Consider the following 21,607-nt stretch of genomic DNA (forward strand, 5'->3'; position numbering starts at 1 on the left):
GGGGCTGGAACGTTTCTGTACTTCCCCATTTGCTTATGGCTCAGCCGTTAACCATGTTGATCTGTGATTGTTGTTACGACTTCCAGAACAAATAAAGCTCGTATGTCCCACCACACAGGCCCTGTCTTCTGTACACGTCCTGGTTGTCTACGTCTTCAGCATCCGAGGCCCCCACAGCCCCCGGCTTGTCCCCTCGCATCGAGGGACTGGGGTGCAGCGTGCAGTCTTGACCTCAGCCCCTCGTCTGTGAATCTGTGGCTGTGACTAAAGGTTAAGGCTGCTTGTGGAACTTCTCCCTCCCCCGTTTGCCTGGGTTAGGAGGTGGCAGCCAGCCAGAGAGGATCCATGCTGCGGGCCCTGCCGCACGCACAAGGACACGGCCTCCCACCGCGGCTGTGACAAAGACGACTAGACTGGGCCAAGCAGCACAAGCCAAGAACCCGCATGAGTGGTTCAAGCTCCTGAGGGCTGGGTTCTAAGCCCCTTTTGCTCTAAGACTTTGGGGCCCTCCCTTCTGAGCCTTCACTTTTCCTCTTGGTTTGGGGAGCCCCAGCGGATAGCGATGCTCACAAGGGATAAATAGAACTTTATTTTAAATAAACATTTGCACTCTGTACATGGCCCCAGCGGAGACGGGGCTTAATCGTCGGCTGTCTTGCGCACGTCAAAGCTGCCACAGGGCCCGCGCAGCAGCTCTGCCAGCAGCGCAAGCAGCTGCCCGTGCTCCTCCTGCACGCAGGGCGGCAGTGCAGCCAGCTCGCTGCGCAGGCTCCGCTCCACCATGCGGCCCAGGGCCCGGCGCAGCTCCCGCAGCAGCCGCACGGTGCGTGAGTCGCCCTCCAGCCGCAGCAGGTCGCTGTCACTAAGGGAGATGGTGGCCCGGCGCCCATCATCTAGAGGAAGGGAGAGACGCGCGGAACCCGGGTGAGTGAGGCCGGACCCCTGAAGAGACAGAGCAGCCGGAGGAGTGGTGGGGCGGCAGGTGTGCAGGTACCCACCACGGATGTGGACGTCCCCGTCGGTCAGTAGCAGCACAGCTAGTGGGTGCACCTGGGAGGAGTCCCGGACAAAGACGCTGCCGTTGGACTTGACAGCCATGAAATACGTCAGCCATCGGCTCCGTAGCCGTGTGGCCTCCCTAGGGAACGAAGAGCTGGGTGAGGCCCCCTGCTGAACCACCCAAGCTGCCCCACCCCAGCCTGACAGTCCCCCACCTGTTAATGGTTGACTTGTGCAGCAAGATGTTGCCGGATTTGGTCCTATACGTGACACTGTTGGGCTTGAACTTGCCCTGCCGGGTCACCTTGCCCTGCCTCACCTGCAAGGATGAAGAAGGTGGGTGGGTTGAGCAAGGAGCTGGGGTGGAAGGAGAGGTCATGGCCTGGGGCCCCCTCCCCAAGGCAGCACCTGGATGAGGTTGGGGTAGAGACCCGCCATCAGCACACCCTTCACCAGCTCCTCCTCCTCACTGTACTCGTTGCACTGGGCAGAGGCCAGGGTGCAGTCCGAGGGCTTCCCCACCAGGAAAGCCTCATAAATGTTCTCTGAGAACTGCTTGATGAGTCCTGGGGAGGCAAAGTCAGGGTGAACCTAGGGCCCCTGGTTCACAGCTCACTGTGCACCGGCCCAGTGCGAGTGGGAAGGGTGGAGGGGCTCAGGGCAGCTCGGGACCCGCTGACCGTGGATGAAGCGCAGGCTGGGCGCATAAAGCAGGTTTTCCTCCAGGTAGTTCTCACGAGAGCTGCGGTCCTGCCAGCGCAGCACCTCCTCCCAGCCGGACACAGCCCGCACGAACGCCAGGTGGTCACTGCCACTGTCGTGGCTCAACAGTGCCTTCACCTGGTAGGGGAGGAGGGTGCCAGGGTCACAGGGCAGGGACCAGAGAAAGCCACCTCGGGACCAAAGGGAGCGGAGGGCCGGAAGGGAGAGCAGAGGGCCACGCAAAGGCACTGGGTCTGACCTTGTCCACCTCCGCCCGGTTCTGCAGGCTGCTGCTGAAGGGGTCCCGGGTGAGGCAGGAAACGACCACTAGCAGCGGGTGCAGGCAACGGAAGATGGCAGCCAACACTATGGCCTTGGCCAGCCGTGGGTCAGTGGAGATGTGGGCCAGGCGCTGCCCCAGAGTGGTCAGGTACTCCCGCTGGTCCAGCACCCCTGCAAGCTCAGAGGTCAGTCCCGCCCCTGACAGCCATTCCGCAGCCCGGCGCCCAGCCCTGCACCACTCACCGATCTCCTGGAGCAAGATCACAGCCTCGTCCACCGCCTTGATGTTTGGACTGTCCACGGCCTTGGAGAGGAACTCCACTGCCTACAGCACGAACGAGGCAGAGCCCGTTTAGCCCGCACCCCACCTGCACGTTCTCAGGGCCCACCCCACCCACCTCTGCCGCACCGTCTTCTCTGGCATGTGGATCTTGGCTTGCAGCACCAGGTTCTCGAGGGGCGTGCGCAGGATCTCCGGCACCTGGAAAGGGGCCATCTTCTCCAGCCGGCTCCGCGGGAAGAGGTGGTAGGCAAAGCCTGACTGGCAGCGGCCCGCCCGGCCCCGGCGCTGGATCACGTTGGCTCGTGACACCCACACGGTCTCCAGGCAGGACACCTGGGGGAGGGGGCAGGTGAGCAGCCACACAGACCACACGCCTTCCTCCATGCTCCCCTGCGCCTGGCCTTCACCTCACTCAGCTCCTCAACTGCCCCCCACAGCAGGGACACTGAAATCCCACAGGTGTGGCCTTCTCCAGACACACAGGCCCAGGGTAGATCTGGGCTGGGGCGGGGCCAGGAGATGGGTGCCACCTTGGTCTTCAGGTCGTAGCGTTCCTCCTTGTGCAGACCGCTGTCCACCACGTGCACAATGTCATTGATTGTGATGGAGGTCTCAGCAATGTTGGTGGCCAAGACAATCTTGCGCACCCCAACGGGAGGCTGCTGGAATATGGCCTTCTGGTCCATCATGGGGATGTTGGAGTGCACTGGCGGGCAGCAAGAACACACTGGTCACGGGCACCGCTCCGGCCGAAACCTCCCCATATGGGGGCAGGCAAGGATTTTGACCCCATTTTGATGAAACTGAAGTCCAGATCAGTAATATGCCCAGTAGAGGTCACAAAGCCAGCAAAAAAGTAGTGCAGCCTATTAAGAAACCCAAGGCCCTGAGCCCCAGGTGAGTCACTCCCCAGGACAGAGGGCAAGCCTGGTGTCGGGGGCCACCATCCTTGCACACATGCTCTCACCTGGCAGGATGAGGTACTTGCTCTCATGCATGCCCAGGGCCTCCTGGAGGCGTTGCTGCACTCCTTTGATCTCCTGCCACCCAGGCAGGAAGCAGAGGATCCCACCTGTAAAGGGCCCTGCAGGCATGAGCTAGTGGCTCCCGGCAGATGGAGAGCAGGGTGGGCACAGGGCAGAGAAGAAAGCACCCACCTGGTTCCCCGCGGGCATCAATGTGCAGAACCAGATCAGTCACGAGGTCCAAATCGAGAGCGCATTCATCCTCAGACTGGGGTGGGGGAAGAGAGGCCAGTCACAGCCCCGGGGCCAGGGGTCGTGCACAGGACACGGCCACCGCGACTCGGTGAGGTCAAGGCACGTGACACATCAACTCCAACCCTCACCACACCCGTGTCAAGCAGGCCTGATCATTCCCATTTCTAGCAAGGAAACCAAGGCTTGGGAAGGAGGAGGGGAATCCATGGAGAAAAGGCCAGGAGCCGTGGGCAGGACGGGGCAGGCATATCCCCTCACCTCGTGGTGCCGATGCCGGTGTGGGTACTGGTGTTTGCCCAGCTTGGCCAGGATATCCTCCAGGTAGTGCTCCTTGACAGGGTACATGAAGCCAGGCACCTTGATGACAGGGCAGCCACCAAAGTAGCGGGAGAAGCGCTCGTTATCGCCTGTGGCACTCATGAGCACCAGCCGCAGGGCCGGGTTCAGCCGCTGCAGGCCCTTGAGCAGAATCAGCAGGAAGTCCGTGTTCACGTCCCGCTCGTGCACCTCGTCCACGATGACGTGGCTCACGCCCTCCAGGCTGGGGTTGCTCTGCAGCTTCCGTAGCAGGATGCCCACTGTACAGAAGAGCAGAGCCCCACCTCGGGCTGGAGGCTTGCTTTCCAACCGCACCTGGAAGCCCACGTTCCGGCGCAGGGAGGGGCCCAGTTCGTGGCTAACCCGCTGTGCCACGGACACAGCCGAGATGCGGCGCGGCTGAGTGATGATCACGTTGCAGCGAGCACCTCGGCCCTCGGTCACGTAGCGCTCCAGCAGCAGCTGCGGGATGCGCGTGGTCTTCCCACAGCCCGTGTCCCCGGCGATGACCACCACCGGGTGCTGCTCGATGGCACTGAGGATGGTGTCCCGATGAGGGTCCACAGGGAGCTGGGGGGCCTCCTGCCAGACCGGCCCTCGCCGCCGCCACAGCTCCAGCAGGCTCTGGCTCAGACGCAGCTCCTCTGTTTCTGACAGGGGCATGTAGGGCTTGCCTGTGATAGGGTCACCCAGCGGCCCCGAGTCCTTGCCCAAGGGCAAGATGTCATCACTCTGCAGGCGGAGCTCTGGGGAGATCCATGAACTGTCCATGGGGTACTGAGGGACGGGAGAGGCAAACAAAACGGTGAGGAGAAATACCTTCTTCTCATTTACCCACAGCCAGCCAGCCCCTCCACACAATTCACCTTGGCCAGAGGTTATGGCCCACCCGCAGGGCAGGACTCAGTCCTCAACTGCCCTGGGACCCTCGTGGGCAAGACAGGACTGCTCAGGGCAAGGGTGCACCCAGGCTCCATCCCCAGTGGGGAAAGCGGGGAATCACTACCACCTGCTGCAGGTGAAAGCTTTTGGTCTGGGTAGATGAAGGCGGGCAGGTGAGGAGGAATGTGGGGATTCTCTTACGTGGTTCAGGAAGGTCTCTATCTTGCGGAGGATGGGTTCAGGCACCTGGATGGTACACGGCCGGCGCTGCGTCTCACCCAGCTCGCGCAAGGAGGCCAGGTTATACATGGCGTGGGTGAGCGGCTCGTTGTTCCGGTCCACCAGGCCCAGGCTCTGCAGAGGGGACATGAGCGGCTGGTCTATGCCTGTCTCCCCAGAACTGGCCCAGACCTGCTCAGGAGCTTGAGAGAAGTCGTGCTGAGCAACCTCTTTTCTAAGACATTTTTGGGTTTGGGCCGATACGGCGCAGGAGGGAGAAATTAGGAACCAGGAAAATGTTAAGTCTCCACCAAAAAAAAAAAAAAAAAAAAAAAAGTTAAAAATGATTCAAGGGCTTCCCTGGTGGCGCAGTGGTTGAGAATCCGCCTGCCGATGCAGGGGACACGGGTTCGTGCCCCGGTCCGGGAAGATCCCACATGCCGCGGGGCGGCTGGGCCCGTGAGCCATGGCCGCTGAGCCTGCGCGTCCGGAGCCCGTGCTCTGCAACGGGAGAGGCCACAACAGTGAGAGGCCCGCGTCCCGCAAAAAAAAAAAAAAAAAAAAAAAAAAAAAGATTCAAGCAAAACCAGACCTGGCGTGTCTGAGTGTTACAGCCCCTACCTGCGCAGACGGGCACTGCAAAGAATCCTCTCCCCGAGCAGCCGGAGTCCCCACAGCAGCCCAGGCCCACCTCCATGAATCCCCACCTGAGACAGGCAGGCCAGGCCCTGAGCCACCCCGGAACCGAGGCGCAGGCTCCTCTGCCTTCACTGCCCGCCCACCCCCGCCACATTTCACGTCCAGCTGCCACACCTCCACCTGTCTCTGCATGATACCCAGTCCACCGTACAAACGTACATGGAAGTTCCTGTAAAAACCTACTTATGCAACTTGATGAAATAAGCCACTGGAAGGGAAACTTTTTTTTTTTTTTTTTTTTTGAGGTACGCGGGCCTCTCACTGTTGTGGCCTCTCCCGTTGCGGAGCACAGGCTCCGGACGTGCAGGCTCAGCGGCCATAGCTCTCGGGCCCAGCCGCTCCGCGGCATGTGGGATCTTCCCGAACCGGGGCACGAACCCGTGTCCCCTGCATTGGCAGGCGGACTCTCAACCACTGCGCCACCAGGGAAGCCCGGAAACTCTGTTTTATTTCCCTATATGCCCAAAGCCACCCCACCAGAAATAAGACAAAGCATTCCAACACATTGGGCAAATGTGGAAAACCAGTCATTTTCCCCTATAGTCTGTCATGTCCGGATTCCACACACCCTCCAAAACCCAGAGCAAACACTCCCTCCTTTAAGAAGTCTACCTGCACAGGGACCAATCCCCTTCCCCGGCCTCCTCGTGCCAGAACAGAAGAGGTGCCAACAGGGCCACCTTGCTGCAGGGGAGGCCTCTGTCCTTTCCCAGGACTGTGAGAATTTACCTACAGCCTCTCTGACCGGGGGCAGTCAGCTGCTCTCAGAACACTGCTGCCTCCTGGAGGCTTGTTCCTTCCTGAGACAGGCCTCTAACATGCTGAGGGTCTTCTTCTCATCACTTTTTTGTCTGTTTTTGTTTTTTGTCAATGCATTTATTTTTCAGTTTCAATCTGTAACGGTTGCTTAATAAAATCAGTCAGCGAAAAGTGATTTTTTGGGGACAAATGTAGACATTAGCAGATTGAACAATGGTGACAGGTGCAATCTTATTCCAACGTTAGTTTTTACAAATTTGAATTAAATGCTCCCAGGACACTGGAAATACCCTCCTAAAACAAGAGTTCTTGGGAACAAGATCATCATCACTGTTTTTGTCTATCAAATTAAAATTCAGACCTCCTCAAAGTTCTCCCAGTTAGCCCTAGTTCTGTCCTCTTGAGCCACAGGTAATGACACATCCATTCCCTCTCACCACTTACCTGAGCCCATCCCTCTTCAGTTCTCCAGGATCTTGTTACCCCTCACTATCAGCTCTATCTTGTTACCCCTCACTATCAGCTCTATCTAAAATTCAGTTCCCAGAGCCAAATGTACACCAAAGGTATATCCGACCATTCAGAGTAAAACAGGGCCTCCTTCCTCTCTTATTCTGCAAACCAGACCCCCATGGTTCAGGTAACTCCCACAACTGGGCTATCAGCTGACCTCCAAAGCCTCTTCAAAATGACTGCTAGCTGTAAGCCCCACTGCCTTCACCTGCATGTTGATCCCTTCAATCTTCATCCTAGATGAACGTCGCACGGTTTGTTTGGGCCACAAAGCCCAAGTTATCAAGATCTTTCTAGATACCAAGTCTGTCCCTCAACAGAGACATCATTTCTCCAGCTCCATACCATTCAGAATGATGAGCATGTCTCCTCCTGGCTTCACCCAGGTTCCAGCCAACAGTGCTGAAACGGCTGAGCTCACGGGCAAAGCACCTCCACAGGGACAGTGGAGAAGCCCTGGAAACAGCACCCCACAGCCTGACAAGCAAGGATGGGACACGAGATACTTATGTGCCCAGGCCAAAAGCCTGGCAGTGGTAGATTTCATTTCCGGGAAAAGTGGACCATTTGCCAAGGGTAGCAGGGAGCTCCAAGACATCTCATGCATCACACAAGGGACCTTGCACTCACCTTCAGTTTCTTACAAGCCAGGGCTGCCGCCTTATTCTCTGCCTCTGCTTTGCGACGCCCTTTGGCGACAAAGGTCATGGGGCAGGGCCAGAGTAGGGTGAGGGTGGACAGCTTGGTCTTGGTGCCCACAGTGTGGAACTGCATGAGGTTCTACACAAAGGGCAAGAGAGATGGTTACAAACAGGGAGGGAATGAAAACAACCAGGAGTTCTCAGAATGCCAAGGGACACAGAGATGGATTTAATCCCCATCTGAGCAGGTACCAAGCATCAGCCACAAAAGAAGTGCCACTGGACAGGCAGAAGCCAGCCCTGTGGGGCTGCAGCTCCCGGATCCTGGCCTTGCTTCTCCTGTGGTACCACGATTTCACAACAGGAAACGGCATCTGGGCAACGCCACTACCTGCCCTCCTAGCCCACTGTCCTCTCAGCACTTTCAGAGCAAACGGGTGTGATGGTAGCTGCAGGTTGAAGCTGTCAACACAAGCTAAAAACCAAGCACATCCTGGGGGATCAAAAAGGCCTTGCACCTGAAGAGAAGCTCTGCTTAACCAAAGCCCCTCAGCCTGACAACAAAGATGAAAACCTTAGCAAGTCAGCCGCCCCCTCCCCAAACCCTCCTTTCCTGCCCGTAACCCTTGAACAGATATAGGTCTTCCACTCCTACAGTCCCCAGCCCCCTCCCTGTGCTCCAGTGTTCTGACTTCCAATCTGTCCCTGCTGCTCCAACCCTCCAAGGACCTGGAGTTCCCCCAGCTGGCCCAGGCTGGGCTTGGAGAATGGGCATCTTCGGCCCTCCCGTACACCCGTAGTCTCCCTCCCACCTGGTCTGGAGGAAAACCAGACTTGACCAAGCCAGCTCCCCAGTCACACACACTTATAGGAGACCCAGCTCACCTTGGCTGTGGAGGACGATGTCGCTATCTGAATCACCTTGGCCAGAAGGTTCTTGGGAAGCGGAAACTGGGTCAGAGCCCTAATAGCACTGTCGTCATCCGTCATTTCAAAGGAACCCCCCCTGGGAGGACCGAAAGTTTAGGTGAAAAAGCACTCTCTCTTCCTGGGCCAATTTCACCTGCTCTGAGACCCAGGAGCTAGGAAACTGCATAGTTGCAGGAGGCTGGGGCATTTCCACTTGGCCTGTGATCCTCTCACAGACACAAAGCACACCTGGCGCTCCCTCAGTTCCCCCAAACAGATAGGAGGGTAGGGGCAGGGGGCAGGCAGAGTAGTTACTGGGCCTCTGAAGGACCCAAGTGTGAGCTGGAGGGAGGGTCCGTGCTGTTTCGCAAAAGCCCAGCCATACAGTACATGGCCACAAATGGCCTTCCCCAAGAACAGGTAGATGTACCAGTGAATAACAGAGACACGGACTGAGATGTGGGGCAGGGGCCCTCCCATCTCAGAGAAGACTCCCTGGGAACATGCTCCCCCCTCCATGTCAAGGTGCAGCCAGCTTCCCCTGCATTCCCTGCCCCTGGCTGTACCTCGAATCCCTGAGTGGGGTGTGGGAGTCCTGCTGGGTCATAGACAGAAATTCAGTGACATCAATGGTCCCCTCTTCTAGCTCCTCCTCCTCATCCTCCTCTTCCTCCCGGCCCAAGGAGCGGGATAGGCCCCCAGGTCCCCCTGGCCGGATGCTCTCAGGATTCAGCTGCCGCCAGGAAGTAGGTGGCATGGTGGGTTCTGGGCGCCACCAGCTGTCAGCCGGAGAGCCAAAGCGATCGGCTAGCACGCGGTATTTGGCTGCATCAAACAGCTCATTCCGGGGACCCAGCAGACCCCAGCCCTGGGGAAAAAAGGGGCGTTGTGAGGGCCCATACCACCCTCACACCTCAGGCTGCTCGGAACCTGCCCAGTTACACCGTAAGTCCCTCATGTGTGGGAGCCATGCTTTTTCACCTGTCTACTCACCTCAGGCCCTAGTCCAGAACTGGGCACAGAGAGAGCACTTAACATGTCTAGCTTCAACAGATGAAAATGACAAGGTAAATTCTTACAGCTATTAAGACAAAAGACCAAAGAAACAAAACAAAGAAAAACCCAACAGGGCAACGGGAAGCAGATGCACTCACAAAGTGATCTAGAAAGCTTCAGTGAGTGTAGCGATTAGGAAATATGTCGTCTACACCATAAAACAGATATACCTCTGACACAAGAATCCTATGCTGGGAACATAGTCTAGAAATAACACCAAATGTTTTTAAAGCCAGTTATACAAAAATATTATTTTAAAAAATATTACAGTTTCATTCTTTTCTAGAGAAAATCAAATATGACATTTGCCGAGTCTCTAGCATGTACAAAGCAACATGCTTGCCACCCTGGGCACCATCAGGAGAGAGGAGACCTGGTCTCTGCCCTCAAGAAGCTCAGAATCTAAGAGGCAGAAGAAAAATGCAGAAAAACAGAGTCTAAAGAACAAAAAAATAAGCAAGAAGCTAGAAGAACAGGAGTATCACATGAATAGAGCACAAGGTCAAGAAATTCAAGTTGGGAGTGGTCAAGACAACACGGGTAAGCCAGGCGCATCAAGAAGGTTTCAGACATTACAGCCATGTGACAGTGGACGGCACGTGCCAGAATCCAGGCACCGCTCCACAGTGCGGCTTCAGCCCCACCTGACTTGTGACAAGCCGAGGAGTGACCACTCGCTTCTTTAAACTCTCTCCTCAGGGACTTCCCTGGTGGCTCAGTGGTTAAGAATCTGCCTGCCAATGCAGGGGACACGGGTTTGATCCCTGGTCTGGGAAGATCCTACATGCCGCGGAGCAAATAAGCCCATGAGCCACAACTACTGAGCCGGCGCTCTACAGCCCAAGAGCCACAACTACTGAGCCCATGTGCTACAACTACTGAAGCCTGCATACCTAGAGCCCATGCTCCGCAACAAGAGAAGCCACCGCAAGGAGAAGCCCATGCACTGCAACAAAGAGTAGCCCCCGCTCGTCACAACTAGAGAAAGCCCGTGTGCAGCAACGAAGACCCAACGCAGCCAAAAATAAATAAAATTAAATCTTTAAAAAACAACAACAACAACTCTCTCCTCAGATTTCTGAAAGAACCAGCTGTAGTTTAAAATGTAGTCAGGTAGCTAGTGGGAAGTAGCCACACAGCACAGGGAGATCAGCTCGGTGCTTTGTGTCCACCTAGAGTGGTGGGATAGGGAGGGTAGGAGGGAGACGCAAGAGGGAGGAGATATGGGGCTATATGTATACATATAGCTGATTCACTTTGTTATACAGCAGAAACTAACACAACATTGTAAAGCAATTATACTCCAATAAAGATGTTAAAAAAAAAAAAAAGTAATCAGGAAGGGACTTCCCTGGAGGTCCAGTGGTTAAGACTTCACCTTCCAATGCAGGGGTTGTGGGTTTGATCCCTGGTCGGGGAGCTAAGATCCCACATGCCTCGCAGCCAAAAAACCAAAACATAAAACAGAAGCAATATTGTAACAAATTCATTAAAGACTTTAAAAATGGTCCACATCAAAAAAATCTAAAAAAAAAAATAAAATGTAATCAGGAAAATTCTATTCACAACAGCAACAATAACCATAGCCTACCTAAAATGAACTTAAAGGAATAAATTTACATATTTTTTAAAAGTATAAAACTTGGTAAAAGGACACAAAATATGGGAGTTCCTGATGATGAAACTTTTTTTGCGTAAAGAGACAAAAGCCTCCTAAACTAACCTGTGTAACATAACTCCAATCAAAGTCTGGATAGACTTTTTTGGCACTTGACAAATTGTCAAATCTGTGTGGAAGAACAGATGCATGAGAACAGGAGGATTCTGTGACAGAGAATGTGAAAAGGGCACACCACACACATCCACATGCATGAAAGCACAGCCACTCAGAGCAGGGCAGTACGGGTGCCTGGCCCAAGGCTCAGCCTCCACGCTTCTGCGTCACGTCACCGCCTGCTTACAACGACAATCTGATCATACAGAAAACACATACGGCACCCTCCACCTTGGCCTTCCCCAGGATGCCAGCATGCTTTACCCCCCTGCCTCCCACTCACACCCCCCCACACCAAGGCCATGAGGTGTTCCTGACGATGAACACCCACCCAACCCGCTTCCCTTCGAGGGCTCCCCGTGCTGGCTCATGCTTCCCCACCAACCCGCTCTTCCTCCCTCCTCCATCTGACCAGTCACTGTCTTTTCCAGCTCTTTAATAACCCCAGAAGAAAGCTCCTGCACTGCTGCTACTGGCATTCTCACCTATCCTGTGCCCCCAACTCTGATCTTGCCTGACCCCACTGCTATTGGGGACTGTTCCTAAAGGCAAACTCCGCTGTGTCATTCCACCAATTACCACCAGTCAGCAGACCCAGCAGCCATAGGATCAATCAAGACTCCTACCCGAGACACCTAAGGGATTGGTGTTCTGGCTCCTGCCCACCTGTTCGCACCATCGCCAAGCACTCAGACCCACGTTCACAATCCTCTAGTTGCTCGCTTGCACCCTGGTTCCATGCCTCTGCGCCCTCTATCTGGAGTGCCCTCTCCACCCCTGTCCCTGGAAAACTTCTACTCACTCTTCAAGAATAGCCTGCTTTATTCAGGAGGCTGAGGTGCACCTCTCCCCTCATGTGGGTGCTTCCTCTCTGGGTTGTGGCTGCCCCAAGAGCACCCCCAGTCACCTTTGTGCTGCCAGCACCTCACAACAAGCCTGAGGGCAATGCTTAAGAAACACATCTAGTTTGGGAGGAAAAAGGATGAACAAATTTGAGTACAAATATTGAAGAATAAATGGGCTATGCACTCCAGAATATATAAAGAACTCCCATAACTCAACAACAAAACGATTTGACTAAAAAGTGGGAAAAGGACTTAGACATTTCTACAAAGAAGATACATAAATGGCCGATAAGCACAAGAAAGGATGCTCAACATCACTAATCATTAGGGAAATGCAAATCAAAACACAATGAGATACCACCTCATACCCATTACGATAACTACTATAAAATAAATAAAATGAAAGAAAATAACAAGTGTTAGTGAGGCTGTGGAGAAATTAGAACACTTGTGCACTGTTGGTAGGAATGTATAACAGTACACTATGGAAACAGTGTGGCAGTTCCTCAAAAAATTAAGAATAGAATTACCATATGATCTAGCAATTCCAATTGTGGGGATTAAAAGCAGGGATATTTGTTCACTGCAGCCTTATTTCACAATGGCCAAAAAGTGGACCCAAGAGTCCATCAATGGATGAATGGATAAACAAAATGTGATATATACATACAATTGAACATTATCGGCCTTTACAAAGAGAGAAATTCTGACACTTGCTACAACACGAATGAACCTTGAGGACATTATGCTAAGTGACATAAACCAGTCACAAAAGGACACTGTGTGATTTCACTTATGTGACGAGTAGTCAAATTCGCAGAAACAGAAAGTAGAACGGTGGTTGCCAGGGGCTGGGGGGAAGGGAGGATGGGGAGTTGTTTACTGGGTATAGAGATTCAGTCTTCCAGGATGAAGAAGTTCTAGAGACTGGGTGATCAACAACATGGCTGCACTTAATACTAATAAACTGTACACTTAAAAGTGACTAAGATGCTAAATTTTATATTTTGTGTATTTTACCACAATTTAACAAGCATACAAACAAAAAAGGCTATGAGCATAGATAGAGAACAGAGAACGGGCTGGGGAGGAATGTGATCACAACTTGCTGCACATGGTCTCGGCTTAAAGTGCCTCCTACATCCAGGCAGAGAAGCATCCTCACCCTCGGCACTAGAGACATTCTGGACCAGGTAATTCTTTGTTGTGAGGGGCTGGCTTGTGCATTGTGGGACGTTTAGCAGCATCCCTGGCGTCATACCAGGTAGCACTCTTCTCCTTGTGGCCACCAAAAATGTCTCTAGATGTTACCAAATGTCCCCTGGGGGGCAAAATCCCGAAACTGAGAACCCCTGAGGTAGAGGTGCTCTAAGGGAGACGGCAGTTTCCCAGACATTAAACACAGAAAGCATGGTTGAATTTCTGAGAGAGACGATTTCCCCAGGCAGAAGGAGTACAGAAAAAGGAGATGTTTATAGAGAGTGGGAGAGGAAGAGGAGCCTGGAGTGACCCAGAGACAAGGAAAGCAGGTATAACCCAGGGGCTGAGGAACAGATGCCCCGCAGTGCCAAAGCCACAAACCATTCAAGCAGAGCAAGGACTGAGGAGAGGCTGGTAAGCCTGGCAAAGCTGCCCCAGTCAGCCAACAATCACCAGGCGCTATGAGGATGTGAAGGGAACCAGCAACTATGGCATGGGCTATGATGCTGGAGTGGAAAGAATGCAAACCACAAGCACGGAGAGCTGTGTGCAGGGAAGCAGGGCCTGGGGAAGGGATTAGAACACTGAAGAATTTTTTTTGGCTGTGCCGTGCCGCTTGCGGGATCCTAGTTCCCCCAACCAAGGATCGAAACTGTGCCCTCGGCAGTGAAAGTGTGGCATCCTAACCACTTGGACCGCCAGGGAATTCCCCAACACTGAAGAATTTCTGATGCTTACAGAAAAGAATCAGATGAGGGAAGAAGTGAAAATTAAATAAAAGCGTGGGAGACAAGATGGAGGAGACAGAGAGGACAGAGAAAAGAGAAGGGTCGTGTGGGAGCCCAGGACAGGAAGAGGGACCCTGCCTCCTCAGACCCAGGAGAAGCAGTGACAATGAAGGTCTGCAGACCATGAGTGGGAGAGAAGCTGAAGGAATACAGCTTTGTCCTTGTCAAGAGCGAAGACCTAGGAATGTGAGGAAGATTCAAGGTTGGCACAGCCATGAAGGGAGCCAATTAGGGATGGAAAGAAAGGCTGAGAGCAACAGTGGAGGTCTAGGAAATGCTGCACAACCAAAAACTGAAAGCAACCCACGTCCAACCACTGGGAAGTGAGAGAAGTGACTATTATTCTTCCATTGTAAGTAAGAGAGGACTATGTGGCTACAAGGAAAAACCTAAATACATGAAATAAAAGGGAAAGAAAAACAGAAACCAAAATAGAAGTCTCACCACGGTGCTGTACAGAGGGAGTGTTCTCCATAAAGGGGTTCTTCTCTGTGGTTTTTGAAACCACAGAAAGTAGATAACTACAGTGGCAAGAAAATAATATTAATCTATTCCGTCACTGGCTGAAGCAAAAAAGGAACCACAAGGTGGGAAGGGCTTAGGACAGGTGAGTGGTTGAACACCCTGCCAACCTAAACCTAGGTGCAGCTGACACCAGAAAGACCGTCACTTCAAGAAGTTCTCAGGAGGGAGGTCTGAATGGTTTTCGCTAGGGGAGGGTCACCTTGAACAGCTGGCAGGCCGCAGCCGCAGCCTGCCTCTCAGCGTCGATCTTCTTGCTGCCATAGCCTTCTACCTCCACGCTCTTGGGCCACTTTATGTGGAGGGTGACTTTCTGAGGAAGAGAAGAGAGAATCAGGACCCTTGCCTCTCTAGACTACAAAGGTATAACAAACCACATGGAGAATCAACATCAAAGCTGTAGACCTCACAGCAGCAGGGCTGAGTACAAGACAGAACCCCAATCCCATCATTAACTCCTTGGAAGGCTCAGACTCCCCCACCCTCAAGCCACTGTCCCACCTCAAGCTGTTTTGCTTCTTCAAAGTGCCATATTCTAGCCAGAGGGCAAGGTGGGACCCATCTTCATCCTTAAAAATTTTCATTCAGAATGGTTTGCCTGCATGCTTCCTGTGGGTCCCAGGACCTACAAGACTCCGGGACCAGGAATTATCATCAACTCTAACCCTCTACAGTTCCAGTTAGGTGGAAGGGACCAAATCCAGGGCCCAGTACAGAGGCCTATCTTACACAAGATAAGAACGTCTCACTTCACTTGCCCGTGTTCCCCTTCCCTAAACCAGGCTCTTCTCCAGACTTGGCTTTGCTGTGAGATTCTCTGCTGACCATTCTCAATTCAGAAAACCCACTCTATGGCCTCCCTGACAAGAACTCTGAGAGAGAAAAGAGCAGCCAGTCTCCTTCCTGAGAATCAGACCAACATGTCTCCTTGCCACCAGGAGAGTTACCTTTTTCTTTGGTCCATTTGTGTGCACGTAGACCAATTTGTCTTTTGCATGCGAGATGCCAAGGGCTCTTCCAATCACACTGTTGAGAAGATTTTTGGGCTGTGGAAACTCTTTTAATAGGTCCCTAGAAGCTAAGAAAATAAAAATAAAAGCATTATAGTTGTGCTTTTTCTTCTAAAAACTCCGTGGGGTGTGTGTCGGGACAACCCTGGACTGGATACTGTGGATGTTGGCTCATGATCCCAAACCACCCAGGAGCATCTTAAAAAGGAGGGAGAATGACTTCAGGGTTTACAGGGGACAGTGGGGCTAGAGCCAATACACGATCATCTCCTGAAAGAGAAGGGCCAACGCCCCCCACACAACAGAGGGGAACCAGCCAGGATCCTCTTCCCCACCCAAGCTCCCGACTTAACACATTAGCTACAGAAGCCTACATGGCAACAACCCCCCCAATCTGATGTCTGAAAGAACGCACTAAACAAAAAACAAAATTGACCACACACACACACAGTGGAGATCAAGACAATGCAAGGCCCCTCCTAAAATAACAGACACACAACAGGGAGGATTGGCCGCGGAGTCTGAATACCAGGCCCCAGTTCTCAACTCTACCTGAACACTGTGCAAAATGCCACCCGAGAGCCAGATTATGTGTAGGGACACTGATTCGAGACCTCCTTAGCTTAGACACGGGCATGAGCTATTCCTCCCGGGAGTTCACTGCAGTGAACCAAGTGAAGGCAGGATGCATCAAACCCCGTGAGAGGTTTATTGCACTTTCGATCAATCCCAGAGCACAATGGGTGAGATGTCCCCCTAGAAGCAGCTTGTGCCAAACACAGGACTTAGACCATGAAGAAGCCTGCTGAGAGTGGCTGAAAACTAAAGGAAGAGCCCCAAAGCACCAGAGTGGACCTTCAAGAGATGCAGAGTCAGAGACCAGCAGAAGGGATGGGAAGCCTTTTCATTCTCCACCCAGAGTCTCTGGCATTATAATTCACAAGCAATTTTGTAGGGAGTACATATATGCACCTGTGCACCTGCATGCATCAATCATGTCACCTGGGGAGCTTCCTCACAGCACTGCCCACCCTGATCCCCACAGGGCACTTGAGAATGGCAATGATGTTAGGGAAGTCTGTATTTTGAAAAAGCTCCTCCAGGAGTTCTGCTGTAACTCTGCTGCCTGGGTTGAGGCTATTTCCTTGGAGCAGACTCCTGTGTCAACTGGCCAAGAGGGAGGATTCTGCCTGGCCCTGTCTCCCTCTAAATGTTAACTTGTAAAGCAACTGAGAATCGAGTAGACGAGAAACAGTATGTAAGCAGACTCAAAGGGGTTCCATCCCACAGGAGGACCCAACTTTAAATAGCCCACTAGACACACATATAATAGCAGACGTGCACTGGTACCCCCTCTAGCTCTATAGGGCAGAGGCTGGCTCTCTCTGTCCATCCTTGATGGGCAGGGATGCTCTTACCAGTTTCATTTCCTGCACCATTCAGGAGGCACCGCGCTGGGGTCCACTAGAGCAATCATTCTGTATTCGAGATTCTGAAGTCTCAGGTGTATTTTGAGCTCTTTGCCTTTCTCACAACAGCGAGGATGTGCTTAACCTTGATGCTCTAACCCTGGACCACCGACCTGGCAGGAACTGGACGTTTACCTGTTTTCCCCAACTCCCTTGTGGTATGCACCTATCACCTATTGTTGCCAGGTGCAAGCGCTCCAGTCCCAGAACCTCCACGCCTGGGGACCATTTGGGCCTGAGCCACACTGAGCTTTACAACAGCGGGGCTCCGGCCCGCCACTGAATGGCGGTCTCAGCCATACAAGAGAGGGCCCGACCCCAGCCCGCACCCCTAGCTCTGTCATCCCCCGAAGTCAAGGGCGTCGCAGCCTCGCTGCCCCTGCCCTCACCGTTCACCATGCTTCCGTCGCCTTCCCCAGGCCCGTCGGGGGCCGCCCCCGCCTCAGCGGCCGCCTTCGTGCGCTCGGGGCGGATGCAGCCTGTCGAGAGGCCGCGCGGGCGTCCCTGTCGCCCGGGGGTGTAGGAAGCCAGCGGCCGCAGGCGCGGAGAGACGCCGGCGGCCAGCGCCATGAGTCTCCTGGCGGCCGCCATCTCGCTCCCACCCGCCCCCGCGACTCCGGAGCCCGGCAGGGACAGGGCAGAAGGGCAGGAGCGAGCGGCCCGGGAGCCGCGCGCCCCCTGCCGTACAGGCGGACCCGGGACCGAGCCGAGATGGCTCCCGCCCCACGCAGCCCAGGGCCTCCAGCGCGGCACGCTCCAGTCAACCGAGGGCCGACCAGACCAGGGCTGAAACCCTGCCGAAATCACTCCCCCAGTAAATCCAACCCACAGACGCGTCATCTGAAGCTGAGGCAGGAAGAGAGAGTGGGGCTTCTTGGGAAATAGTACAGGCCTTAGCTTAATGTCCATCCAAGGAAATGAACTTGAAGTTCCCCTTAGGTCCTACTCTTTGCGGGTAAATACCTCCCACATGCCCTTGCAAATTGGCCTGACTCCCGGCCAGCAGAGCGTAAGACCATTGCTAAGCTGGGGCACAGCCACCTCATTTAATGGCTTACAAAGTAAACCTGGTGAAGAATCTGGAGCCAGGACAGGGAAGACCTCTTGAACATAAGCAAACCAGGTTTACTCTCCAGAGCTGGAGTCAAAGATGTAAAGTACCTAACTTGGACGGTGCCCAAGAATTGAGCTGTTCCAGCAGTGAAAGTCTGAAGCTGCTGTTCTGTGCTTGTTTGAAAGCCAGATAGGATTCTGCTTCCAAACTACTACACCTGGGTTCTGGCCAGGCTCATTCCTCTTCCTCTTCTGGCACTGAGGAGCAGGGTTTTGGGTCAGGTGGGAGTCAGACTGGATCTGCATGTTGGGGCAGCGGCGGTGACAGCAAGGGCCTCAAGGTCTCAATCCCTTGGAAGGAGGTCTTGGTCAGAGGTTGGCAGTGCAGTTGGGGTGCAGCTGGCGGTGGGGGGCTGTTTGTTGTTTGTTTTATAATTCTAGATGTGATTCCGACAATCCCCTTAAGAGCTTGTTGAAACATTACTGGGAGCCACCACCCCCAGAGTTTCTTAGCCATTAGGTCTGGAATAGGGCCCAAGATCTGCATTTTTAACAAGTTTCCAGATAATACTGAGGTGGCTGGTCTGGGATCACACTCAGAACTGCTGGCCTATGGCAAGAACATGGAATTTGAGTCCTAACACTTGGGCTTAGCCCCAAGTCTACCACGTGCCAGCTGTGAACCTTGGGCCATTTTATCACTGGGGAAAATTAGGACAAACTTGCTCTACTCATTTGGTATGGCTGTGGTTAATATAAAATGGGAATGTTTGGAAGGGGGCTTTGCAGAGTGCTCTGATAGAGATGCCTCTGCCCTCTGAGATCTGAGACAACAAGGGAGAGGTCCCTTAGAAGCAGACCCAGAGCAAAATGGGGCAGCTTCAACTCCTGCTCCTCCATTCCCTCCTCAGTGGGTTTTTAACCAGGAAAGGACAAAAAAGGGAAGGTGGCCCTGGCAGCAATGGTCTGACGTCACAAAGGGACATCACCATCCATGTCAAATATCCCTACCCAGATCATCCATATAGGGATGGAAAGACCCTTGGGGCAGAACATGATTTACAAAGGCTTTGAATTTGGCCAAGTGGCACTTTAATTTGCCAAAACCTAAGGCATCCACCCAGCTTCAGGAGTACTTTTCAAGGATTGTTAGCAGCCCAAATTCCCTCAAAAGAATCCAGAAGCTTAGCAAGCCTGGGAATGGCAGCAGTAGCTGAGGCCAAATTTTGAAAATTATGGTGTCTGAAAGCTGAAGGAGGCAACAGCCTAAACCTCATCTGGAAAGCAGGGCCTGGGTCTATCTTGGTGTTTCAGAAAGCCCTCAGAATAGCACTCTGCTCTGACAGCCGCTTAGGCTAAGGTTGAAATGCTATGATTTCATGGATTTGCTTCCAAAGGGGCCAAAGTGGAAAGATACACACAAAGTAAGATTGTCCATGAGCTGTTCATTGTTCAAGCCAGGTGATAGGTACATAGGGATTTACTATACTATTTTCTGTATTTCCTATTTCATTTACTTCATCTGGGTTCTAACAGCTGGTGTCACCTTGAGCATATATTTCACCTCTGCAAACCTCATTGCCTTTTGTAAAATGAGGGCAACTCTTAGACCAGCTCTTGGAACCATTCTGGTTCTGTGATCTCCCCATTGGTCTAGAGCAGGGGTGGCCAAAGTGTAGCCTGAAGACCAAACCCACCCACTGCCTGTTTTTAAAAATAAAGTTTTATTGGAACATAGCCATGCTCACTTGTTTCTGTATTATCTATTACTGTTTTCATGCTATAATGGCAGAGTTAAGTAGCTGCAAGGGAAACCATAGGGCCTGGAAAGCCTGGAATGTATACTCTCTGATCCTTACAGAAAGTTTGCTGACTCCTGCTTTAGAGGACCTTGAAGAAAGTTAAAGAGGCTCAGGCATGCCCCTGGTTCCTTTCCACCAACATTAAGCTTTCTCTTCCACTCTCCATTCTTTGGGGAGAGAAAGTTGACTCCTCTGCCTGTGAAAAAGGAGGGAAGTTCCGTAAAAATGAAGGGTTTACTGGCTCAGAGATCTCGCCATCACTTCTGGATCAAGCACAATGTCTGGTACTCAAAGTGCTAAACAATGACATCTAGAAGCATGGAATTAAGGTTAAAGGATCTGCTGAATACACAGGAGGATGTTGTAGGGTCTAAACTTTGGAGGCCCCAGGAAAAAGCAACAGGAGGAAGCCCAAGACAGTCTGGACTTTGGGCAGACCAGAGAACTTCTGGAGGGAAAGTGAGAGGGACCACTGACAGCTGAAAAAACCAGACGTCTCAGCCAAAGTTCTGTCAACTTAATCACAGTTAGATATTTTATGGATGGTCAAAATGGCAAGAAATGGTCCACCTGGTTGGCAACAAGAAAGGTAAGGGGAACAAAAAAAAAGAAAGAAAAAAGAAAAAGAAAGGTAAGGGGACCTACAGGGGCTGGGTGGCCACCCTGACCACCCAACACATTCTCACGGCTCTCCCATCCATGTATGTATAGCGCCAAGGTCCCTTGAGGTAAACCACCACACCAAGAGGTGACACGTCTATATCAGGGAATGGACAAGACCAGTCCTGTGGTCCCCAGAATCCTGCCAGAAGGCGTGTTATCCCATGTTGCTTTCTAGGTGCTCTACATCTCAGATCTGCACGGGTGGGGAAGATTCGCAGGGGACAGTTGGGGGCAAGTTTCTTCATTTATTCACCCTTTACTTTGGAATGTGGCCTTGGTAAGAGGTTGGCCGTAGAGGGAAGGGTAGATTGGGAAAGGAGGTGATATTTTTTTCCAATTCCAAATCTGACTCTGATGGGCACTGTAACCTATTTAAGTGGCCACTATTTTCTGAGCATTGTTTTCCTATTTGAACACCAGAGATATTGTTTCTGCCCTGCACTTCCTTCTCCCGGACAGAGGTACCAGCAAAGCCTGCAGGGAATCAGAAAGCATGGCAGAAAGGTCCAAGAGTCACGTGGACTAAGAGATTGTTGCTTCTGTGATAAAGGAACAGAGGCAAGAATGCTTTATAGCTTAAAAAAGAAAGAGAAGGCAAAGATGCATACACCCAGATACCTTCTGGAGGTGGAGCTGTGAGGAGACAATCAGGCTGGTGGGCAGGGGGAGGGGGGTGTCTGTCTTCCTCTGGGGAAGACAGTGCAGGCCTGTTGGGCTGCCCCACAGGGAGCAGCTGCCCCTCCCAAGAGCAGTGGCCTTCTCCTCTGCATGTGCTCAAGGAGGCACTGCCTAGCCACGCTGCCTGGTTAATCCCAACTAACCATCTTTAAGCTTAGCCAACGCACATCTGACACTCTCAGAGCCACTCACCTGCCATGTTGGAAATGTTAACGTTCAGCCTTTTCGAGTTACAGGGCATTTTAAGAAAGAAAGAAAAAAGGGCAATCAACTCTTGTTTTGGCAACGGTAGGGGGTGGCATTTCTTTAATACCTAAGTCA

At 52.7% G+C, this 21,607-nt stretch overlaps 1 protein-coding gene across 4 annotated transcripts; it reads right to left on the bottom strand.

Moving 5' to 3' along the window:
- Positions 1–571: 571 nt before the first annotated feature.
- DHX30 (DExH-box helicase 30) lies at positions 572–21,560 on the bottom strand. 4 transcript variants are annotated; one of them, XM_055083310.1, is made up of 19 exons: positions 21,479–21,560; positions 15,559–15,689; positions 14,814–14,924; positions 8,993–9,294; positions 8,403–8,523; positions 7,507–7,656; positions 4,888–5,040; positions 3,745–4,581; positions 3,424–3,499; positions 3,234–3,338; positions 2,797–2,972; positions 2,393–2,599; positions 2,227–2,308; positions 1,961–2,154; positions 1,680–1,839; positions 1,408–1,565; positions 1,215–1,318; positions 999–1,138; positions 572–893 (listed from the first exon to the last, which is right to left on the bottom strand). In XM_055083310.1, exons 1-19 carry the CDS (start codon positions 21,525–21,527, stop codon positions 640–642), a joined length of 3,510 nt encoding a protein of 1,169 aa, XP_054939285.1. In that variant the 5' UTR covers positions 21,528–21,560; the 3' UTR covers positions 572–639. The 4 variants fall into 4 exon arrangements, with proteins under 4 accessions (XP_054939285.1, XP_007101309.3, XP_028342102.1 ...); XM_007101247.4 differs by lacking the exon at positions 21,479–21,560 and adding an exon at positions 17,480–18,071; XM_028486301.2 differs by lacking the exon at positions 21,479–21,560 and adding an exon at positions 17,480–18,073 and having other exon boundaries at positions 1,961–2,308.
- Between the last annotated feature and the right edge of the window lie 47 nt (positions 21,561–21,607).

This window comes from Physeter macrocephalus, unplaced genomic scaffold, assembly GCF_002837175.3.
Source record: "Physeter macrocephalus isolate SW-GA unplaced genomic scaffold, ASM283717v5 random_790, whole genome shotgun sequence".
NCBI lineage: Eukaryota > Metazoa > Chordata > Mammalia > Artiodactyla > Physeteridae > Physeter > Physeter macrocephalus.